This window comes from Triticum dicoccoides, chromosome 5B (assembly GCF_002162155.2).
Source record: "Triticum dicoccoides isolate Atlit2015 ecotype Zavitan chromosome 5B, WEW_v2.0, whole genome shotgun sequence".
Taxonomy (NCBI): Eukaryota; Viridiplantae; Streptophyta; class Magnoliopsida; order Poales; family Poaceae; genus Triticum; species Triticum dicoccoides.
In genome coordinates, this window is record NC_041389.1 from 565,671,497 (window position 1) to 565,681,449 (window position 9,953).

The 9,953-nt window shown below is 43.8% G+C and overlaps 1 protein-coding gene across 1 annotated transcript; it reads right to left on the bottom strand.

Annotated features, from left to right (window-relative positions):
- Positions 1-6,439: 6,439 nt before the first annotated feature.
- Positions 6,440-8,252, bottom strand: LOC119311650 (manganese-dependent ADP-ribose/CDP-alcohol diphosphatase-like). Its single transcript, XM_037587314.1, has 2 exons — positions 8,068-8,252; positions 6,440-7,671 (listed from the first exon to the last, which is right to left on the bottom strand). The coding sequence occupies exon 2, from the start codon at positions 7,567-7,569 to the stop codon at positions 6,610-6,612; it is 960 nt and encodes a 319-aa protein (XP_037443211.1). The 5' UTR covers positions 7,570-7,671; positions 8,068-8,252; the 3' UTR covers positions 6,440-6,609.
- Between the last annotated feature and the right edge of the window lie 1,701 nt (positions 8,253-9,953).

Here is a 9,953-nt window from a genome sequence, read left to right on the forward strand (position 1 = left end):
CTATTTTTCCTTTTTTCTTCTGTTTTTTTCTTATGTTTTTCTTCTGTTTGTTTTTTTCTTCTGTTTTTCCTTTTTTCTTCTGTTTTTTTCTTCCTTTTTCCTTCTTTCTTCTTCTTCCTTTTTCCTTTTAAAATCAGAAAAATAAAACTAATTCATTTTAAAACCCCTTGAAGGTTTGACAAAAGGTTTGATACATCATTCAGTTCATCGACCAAATACAAAGTTTGGTACAATAAATTATTACACATCAATTCTTCCCTTGTGTCCCTGCTTGCTTACGATTGTGCCGTATCCATGGAGCATCCTCATCATTTAACTGAATGCTTGGGTCAATGTTCACTTTGAAGGGCGGAATTTCACCAAACATATTATAATCTTCTGACATGTCTGTCTTGTCCTCCACTCCCACGATGTTTCTTTTCCCTGAAAGAACAATGTGGCGCTTTGGATCATCGCATGATGTACTGATCGTTTTCTTATCTTTCCGTTTCCTCGGTTTGCTACTCATGTCCTTCACATAGAAAACCTGAGCGACATCTTTCGCTAGGACGAATGGTTCGTCAAGGTAACCAAGATTGTTGAAATCCACCATTGTCATTCCGTATTGCTGGTCCACCTTTACCCCACCTCCTGTTAGCTTGAACCATTTGCACCGGAACAAAGGGACCTTAAAGGAGGGTCCATAGTCAAGTTCCCATATCTCCTCTATGTAACCATAATATGTGACCTTTTGCCCATTCTCGGTTGCTGCATCAAAGCGGACACCACTGTTTTGGTTGGTGCTCTTTTTATCTTGGGCGATCGTGTAAAATGTATTCCCATTTATCTCGTACCCTTGGAAAGTCGTTATAGTCGAAGATGGTGTCTTGGCCAACATGTACAGCTGATCTACAATATCATTGTCATTCATTAAATGTTTTCTCAACCAACTGCCGAAAGTCTCCATGTGGGCCTTCCTAATCCAGGATTCAGGCTTCCCCGGTTTGTCCGAGCGTAAAATATTCTTGTGTTTCTCAAAGTACGGAGCCACCAAGCTGGAATTGGTCAGTACAGTGTGGTGTGCTTTAGTCAGAGAATGGCCGTCCATACATATCGTTGATTTCCTTCCGATCGTGCCTTTTCCACTTAGTCTCCCCTCGTGCCGCGATCGAGGAAGACCAATCGGCTTAAGGTCAGGAACAAAGTCAACACAAAACTCAATTACCTCCTCATTTCCATAGCCCTTGGCGATGCTTCCTTCTGGCCTAGCACGGTTACGAACATATTTCTTTAATACTCCCATGAACCTCTCGAAGGGGAACATATTGTGTAGAAATACAGGACCGAGAACGAAAATCTCTTCGACTAGGTGAACCAGGAGGTGCGTCATAATATTGAAGAAGGATGGCGGGAACACCAACTCGAAACTGACAAGGCATTGGATCACATCGTTCTGTAACCGTGGTAGAACTTCTGGATTGATTACCTTCTGAGAGATTGCATTGAGGAATGCACATAGCTTCACAATGGCTACTCGAACATTTTCCGGCAGGAGCCCCCTCAAAGCAATCGGAAGCAATTGCGTCATAATCACGTGGCAGTCGTGAGACTTCAGGTTTTGGAACTTTTTCAGGTTTATTATTCCCTTTATATTGGACGAGAATCCAGACGGGACCTTCATACTGCTCAGGCATTCAAAAAAGATGACCTTCTCTTCTTTGGTCAGAGCGTAGCTGGCACGACCTTGAAACCATTCCGGATGCCGGTCATCAGGGTCTTTCAAACGTTGCTGGTCCTGCCGTGCTTCCTTTGTATCATTTGTCTTCCCATACACGCCCAAGAAGCTTAGGAGGTTCACGCAAATATTCTTCGTAACGTGCATCACGTCGATTGCAGAGCGGACATCTAGGACTTTCCAATATTCTAGCTCCCAGAATATAGATTTCTTCTTCCACATGGCTGCGTGCCCGTCAGCTCCCTTCGGAACTGATTGTCCGCCAGGACCCTTTCCAAAGATGACTTTCAAATCCTTGACCATATCAAATACCTTAGCACCAGTGCGTTCCGCAGGCTTCGGCCGGTGATCTGCCTTGCCGTTGTAATGCTTGCCCTTCTTTCTTACTGGATGAATTTTCGGAAGAAATCGACGATGCCCAAGGTACACGTTCTTCTTACAATTTGGCAAATGTACACTTTCAGTCTCATGTAAGCAGTGCGTGCATGCATTGTATCCCTTATTTGACAGTCCCGAAAGGTTACTAAGAGCAGGCCAATCGTTGATGGTTACGAAAAGCAACGCTCGTAGGTCAAATTCCTCTTGTTTGTGCTCATCCCACACACGGACACCACCCCACAGCTGTAAAAGTTCATCAACTAATGGCCTTAGGTACACATCGATGTCGTTGCCGGGTTGCTTCGGACCTTGGATGAGCACTGGCATCATAATGAACTTCTGCTTCATGCACAACCAAGGAGGAAGGTTGTAGATGCATAGAGTCACGGGCCAGGTGCTATGGCTGGAGCTCTGCTCGCCAAAAGGATTCATGCCATCCGTACTTAGAGCAAATCTTATGTTCCTTGCGTCAGCTGCAAAATCTTTGAACCATCTGTCGATCTTTCTCCATTGCGTTCCATCTGCGGTGTGTCTCAACTCCCCGTCCGACTTACGGTCCTCTTTGTGCCATCGCAACAACTTGGCATGCTCTTTGTTCCTGAACAGACGTTTCAACCGTGGTATTATAGGAGCATACCACATCACCTTGGTGGGAACCCTCTTCCTGGGTTTCTGGCCCTCAACATCGTCACCAGGGTCATCGCCTCTGATCTTATAACGCAATGCAGTGCATACCGGGCATTCATTCAAATTCTCGTATTCACCGCGGTAGAGGATGCAGTCGTTGATGCATGCATGTATCTTCAGAACCTCTAAACCTAGAGGGCAGACAACCTTCTTTGCTTCGTACGTACTGGCGGGCAACTCGTTATCCTTTGGAAACATATTCTTCAACATTTTCAGCAAGTTTTCAAATGCCGAGTCAGCTACACCTGCCTCTGCCTTCCATTTCAGCAAATCCAGTGTGCAGCCCAGCTTTTTCAGACCATCATCGCATCCGGGGTACAGCGCCTTTCTGTGATCCTTTAACATGCGATCCAAATTCTCCCTCTCCTTTTCAGTTTCGCAGCGTCTCCGTGCATCAGCAATGGTCCGACCAAGATCATCAACGGGATCATCACGTGCCTCTTCTTCACCTTCCCCTTCACCTTCAGCATCCTCCATGAAAGTATCACCGAAATGAGCAAGATAGCTTTCATCGATGAAATCATCCCCTTCTTCATCTTCTTCCATTATAACCCCTCTTTCTCCATGCTTGGTCCAACAATTATAGCTTGGCATGAAACCGTGCCGAAGCAGATGCATGTGAACATCTCTTGAGGAAGAGTAACCCTTCTGATTCTTACAGATAACACATGGACAGATAACAAAACCCCCCTGCTTGTTCGCATTAGCCACTACGAGGAAATCTTTCAAACCCGTAGTGAACTCGCCGGAGAGTCGGTTACCGTACATCCATTGCCGATTCATCTGTATTATTATAATATAAAATATATAATTAACCATCATGCATTTGTTAAACTAACTAGCTACAAACAATATAAATTAAACAATGAACTGCACACATGCATATTTTATCAATGACACACATGCATGAAAGGTTCAAGTTGCTAACCGCGATCGAGGAGGAAAAAATAAATGAGGAACCTCAAGTGTGGCTCCAACACTTCATATCATGTTTGTTTCACCCTCTTAGGGCATTTCATCAAACACCTTGTGTGCATAAGAGGAACCAAAAGCAAACCTACACCCCCTTGTGAAGCTTGTGAAGAGAAGTGGCACCAAATGGCTAAGTGAGCGTGCTGAACTGGTATATATAGGGGAGGAGCTTTAGTCGCGGTTGGCCTGGCCAACCGCGACTAAAGGCCTTTGCGCACCTTTAGTCGCGGTTGGCCTGGCCAACCGCGACTAAAGCCCCTCACGTGCACCAGCTGGCCACCGAGCGCCCTGGCCCAGGCCTTTGGTCGCGGTTCGTCTGCCGAACCGCGACTAAAGACTTCATTAGTCGCGGTTCCTATAGTTTCGCGACTAATGGGGCTGGACGGAAGCCTCTTTTTCTACCAGTGATAACTGAACACAAAAACTTCTAGTTTCTCTAGCCTTCTCATTCCCCATATACTAATATAAAAAAATAAAAAAATAACAAAAAACAAAGTTTTCTAAGGAATAGCGAATTACTAGCATTGGTAAGACAATGAAAATAACTAAAACAAATAATGATGAAATCTGCACACAATTTACATAAAAATTGTGTATAGTATGCAAAAATAATTACTATATAACAGTGAAATTGTTGCAAAAGTAAGTTTTCTAAATAAATAATGAATTATTGGCATCAATATTTGATCCATGACTTCCGTACTACTCAAAAATAAAATAATAAAGTATTCTAACAAAATAATAACTAAAACAAAATCAAAATAATGAAGTTTTCTTCTAAAAAAATAATGAATTAGTGGCATTGGAATTACCCTTTAAGAAAAAAAAGTTACATAAAAACTAAAACTAAGTCAAAATAATGAGGTTTTGTAATGAAGAAAGAATTAGTGCAATTGGTATTACCATTTAAGAAGAAAGAAGATGAAAAAAAAATCTAAAACGAATAATGACAAAATGTGCACATAATTACATATTTTTTAATATGCAAGAGTAAGCATATAATAGTGGATTTTTTGCAAAAGAAAAAAGAAGTTTCCTAAGTAGTAATGAAGTGGACGGGTAAAGTCTAAAGACATGAAATAACAATCATCAACAATCGCACCTGTGATAGAAGAAGAGTTCCCCTCATGCATGGTTGTGATCACATCCATATTATCTGAATTGATCGCAATTTTATTGCAGCCAATCGGGCAAGCTACATTCAAACCAAGCATCAAAGAAATAGCCTCCGTTGTGAATGCATCATAACACACATCAACTCTTTCATTTGCAGCTGTAATAAACTTCCCATCACTGTCTCTCAAAACAGCACCAACCGCAACTTGCATCGAATCAAGCGACTTACGTGTAGCTAAAGTGTACCTGGTTTTATGTTATGACCATATGTCGCATGCCGGTATCATAATCTCCGGGTTTGTACGTCTATGTGAGCAAAAAAAAATAATTCTTTCTCCACTTATCGTGACATCGAATCTAAACGATAAGACAAATCAATAGATCAACCATCTGTACATCGATGAGTGATGTGCCATGTGCTACCTCCACGGCCTCAACATCACAATCCTAACGTGGACAATGGATAGTACCGTTGCAAACATGTATGGCACAAACCAGTTTGAAGGTTGGGTATTTTTTTATCGGGTTGGGTGGACGAGGAATGATTGCATGTGGTCATTATTATTGTTTAACGGACTTTCCACTTCAAGTAAGGATCTTGTTCCTTCTAGCAGTGGCGGATCTAGGATTTGACAATGTGGAGGCAACAATGAACAACATTACAATGGCTAGAAAAAAATACACTACACTACACCAAAAATTGTATGATGGACAAACATTGCACTAGTGAAAAAAATTGTAATTTGTGTATGGGGGCCATGGCCCCCATGACCCCACCCCTAAATCCGCCAATGCCTTCCAGTAAACTCACTTCGGAGGGCTTCACTTTGCAATTATAATGTACTTGAACTCTTTCTATCAATGGCAATATACACAAAGTATTTGCGTATTTGTAAAAAAAAAAGCATGATCATAAGGACAGGAAGTGAGTGAAAGGCAAGCCATTTTCTAAGTAAGCACGTAAGCCATTTGCTAAGTATACACCCTTGCAATGATTTGTCACCAAAAAACAACCAAAATTAAGAGCTAATGTTATACCATATGGATTATATTTGCCACCAAAAAACACTGTTGTGGATGAGCAGAACCCCACTTACCGTAGATCAAGGAGTAAAAAATGACATCGCCTATGTCGGTAGCAAATATGATATTCCTTTTTCATCTATATGAAAATACGTGACTTTACTGTTTGAAGATTCGCCATGTTGCCTTTTTTGTGCTTTATTATTTGCATTTTATTTTTTGTTAGGATTTATGGCATAGTCTAAATGAGATCATAGTCGGAAGTATATCGAACAGTGCAAAAATATTGGAAACAACTTGTATTTGTAGATGAAGTAAATATAGTTAAAACACAAAAGATCAAGCTAATCATATGTCACATTATAATTATAAGACACCAAACAACCGAAGAAGTCATGAATGGAGTACAAACACTGAAACCATTAACGTGTTTTCAATCCAAAACAGTGTTGCATTTGCTAGATTTACAACAAAGACTCATAAATAGTTTAGATAACACATATATTAGAGTCCAACAGTATGCTTCATTCAGCAGTTCACATGGGGAGGTAAGCATTACAACAGTTACATTTTTCTTTATCCACCAGTATCAATGTCATTTACATTTAATAGTATTGCCAGGACAAAAGCCATATGAATTTTCTCTCAATGACAACACCAAAAGTCAAAATAATAAAGTCATGTGGATTTTGCTTTGCAAAACAGCTCACTGCGAGGAGTCAAAAACACATTTCAGTGTCCGCCATTCCATCAGAGCCTACAAGCAATAGCTTGTCAGGATATGCTTCGATGTGCCCAAACGCACTGGTGCCGGGAGGACACTCCAGCACCGCCTCAAGGGTGCGATGGTGCACGCCGTGGGAGTCCACAGAGTAGCCACCTTTGTGGTCGTGCCCGGCGAAGCAGGCCTTAACACAGTTGTACTGTCGAACAACAGCCATCACCTCATCATAATTCCACATGAGGCATACCGGGGACGCTGCTACAGGATCCAATGGGAGGTGACTGCACAAGACCACATTCTGCCGACGCTCCGATGCATCCCGTAGGACATCACTGAGCCAGGACAGCTGCTCCTTTCCAACCGCGCCATTGAACATCACGAACCGCTGGTCGACGCCCACCAGACCCTCGGGGCTGTTCTTGTCGGTGTTTGGGTTCTTTTCTTCAAGGAGCCTCATTGCTGCTGCAGTCACTGGATGATCACGAGGCCAGCCAAGCGTGCTGAAGTCATAAGCATCCAGAACAACAAATCTGTACTCATGACACGGCGAGAAGTCATAGTAAGCACGGTCAGAACCCGTTGGCATCTTCATCAAAGCCACTAGCTCGCTCCGAGGAAGATTGTAGAGGCAATGGTTGCCAAACATGTGGTAGGTCGGGCCTTCGAACTTCTCAAACTCGCCGAGGACCTTCTGCACCGCCCACAACGACTTGTCCTTTGGGCATTTCCCGTCGACGATGTCACCGAAGTTGATGGAGAACTCGACACCACCTTGCTTGTTCCACGCACTCACAGCGCTCTGGAGGACGTCGATGCTGTGACGGTAGTAGCGCGGGATGCCAGCAAACGAGTGCCCGTCCGGGATGTCGGCGTACTGGACATCTGCAATGACACCAAAGGTAAACAGGGGCTTGTGGGCAGAAGCATGGAATAGTCCGTTCGTTGCCGCCATCATTGAACTTTGGTGTCACCAGACCTTCGAAAACCTCCCTTCTTCTTGTTGTCTGCGAGGAACCGAACCTACATACAAGCAGTGAAAAGATCTCTGCGCAAGAACCTACAAGAGAAGCCAAGCAATATTTGTTCAGGACTCTGTATCGGTGAGGGGAATATTACAGAGTACAGAGCACTCTGTTTATCAGAGCAAAATGTAAAGCAGATAGCAGGCTGGATAGCAGTAGCATAGCAGTAAAAGTTCCAAGTTATTCTTGTTCCAAGATTATAGTCTACAGTTTCAATTTCCCTTTTCAATCATTTCCACTGACTATAGATGAGACCAGCTCCAAATACTGAATGAACCCTGGCCTGAATTGCTGATAAAATCACTTAGGCGACCCGCCGTAGCCGAAACTAGCGATTCGCACGGAAGGGAATACGCAGCCGAGCTGTATGTGATAGGAGCCTACGGACTGTGACGACCACAGAAGGAAGGAGGCAGGGGAGGATGGATTACCGGCGCAGCGAGGGAGTCGGGGCCTCGAGGGTAGCCGGACTCGGGAGCTGGTTTGGTTGCTCCCGGATCGGAGGGCGGACGGCGGAGAGTCGGAGCCTGGATGGGGAGGGGAAGGGGCGGAGTTAGGATCTTGACGAAAGCTTCTCTGCTCGTCTCCGTCGGTTGGGGAGAGACGAGACGGACCACACGGGCGTCCCTATGTCTCGCGAGGCCACAGGCTCTTTTTCTGTTTTTTCTCTGTTCTACTAGTTTTTTGCTTTATTTTTGTACTTTTATTTACACTTTAAAATATTATAAATATATACTATATTGCAAGAAACAAAAAAGGCAGCCCGGTGTATGTAGCTCCTGCTTGCACAGGGTCCGAGAAAGGGTCCGACCACTTGACTTGAACCCGTGACCTCATGATCACAAGGCAGTAGCTTTACCACTACGGCAAAGCTCCCTTTCATATTGCAAAAACACTCTATAAAAAAATATTTGAAAAATGTTGAACAAGTATTTGAAAAATGTTGAACGAGTATTTGAAAAATGTTGAATATGTATTTGAAATTTTTGAAAAAGTATTTGGAAAATGTCGTACAAGCATTCAGACAATGTTGAACGTGTATAGAAAAATGGACGCGTCTAGTGGGCGGCCGGTTGCCCATTAGTGCGATCGAGCGGCCGGCGAAAAAAGGTAAACCCCTGTCCCCTGCGGTATAGAAAAGGAAGGGGACATGCGGCCACCAAACCGAGCAGATCGAGCGCCCAAACCCCAACAGAATCGCTCCCCCCCTCACGTGGCCAGCTGTCCCCAGCTAGCACCGCCCTTTTTCCTCCTTCTGTATAGCCGCCATGGCAATCCAAGAGTAGAAGAAACTACTTCAAGAGCCATATCAACGGTAGAAGAGGGTCCAAGGCCCTTCTCCACGCCAGAAGGGATCCAAGGGCCTTCTTCCTCCTCCTGATCAGGCAAGTAAATCCCCTTTGCCCCTCTTCCTCCTCCTGTAGTGCATCTGTAAACCCCCTTATCCATGGATCTATCAGCAAATCCATGGAGGAGCTGGACATGCAGAAGGACTGGATCTGCCACATCACCCCATTGTCAAACATCACACCCCCACCCCCACGCCCCCATAAGTGCATTTGCACACTAAACATGGTTTGAGATCAAGTTTAGTAGAAACTGAACATGTTTTCTAAACTGTAGGTGTTCAGCTAGTCAACTAAGACAGATTTTCTGGCCAACTAAAACATGTTTCTAGCTAACTCAATAAGCAAAAGTAGCCAAAAACTAAAATGCATTCTACCAAGTTGTAGTTATGTTTACACACATTGACTATCCAAAGAGTATGTGTAACTAAAAATGCATATATGTGCAACTGAACATAGATCTCAGCCAACTGAATCATGTGTTCTAGCAACTCAACATGCATGCTAGGCAGACTGAACATGTATCATGAACATATAACCTGCTTTCTGAGTGAACACTTTAGATAGGCTTTAGAAAAGCTGAAGTATGTGCAATAAAAACATGTTTTCTGGCCAACTAAACATGCATGTTGGCTAAAGTGAAAAATTATATCCTGGACAACTGAGACATCTATTCTAGGCAACTGAACACATTGGCTGACCAACTGAACATGCATGTCACTACTGGAATCAGCTACTTTGCCATCTGCCAGTTCTTTGCCGTCCGCTAGCGGACGGCAAAGAAGCTCTTTGCCATCAGCTTCCAAAAAGCGGACGGCAAAGAACTGGTTGATGGCAAAGACCAAGTTTGCCATCAGCCAGTTCTTTGCCGTCTGCTAGCGGACGGCAAAGATTCTTTGCCGTCGGCTAGCGGACGGCAAAGAGGGAGGGGCCCCACTGACGAGCTGCAAAAAAAAACCTAACGGGCCCCC

Bases quoted from the DNA above. Each gene is read 5' to 3' on its own strand.
- LOC119311650 (XM_037587314.1), bottom strand. From the start codon at position 7,569: ATGATGGCGGCAACGAACGGACTATTCCATGCTTCTGCCCACAAGCCC.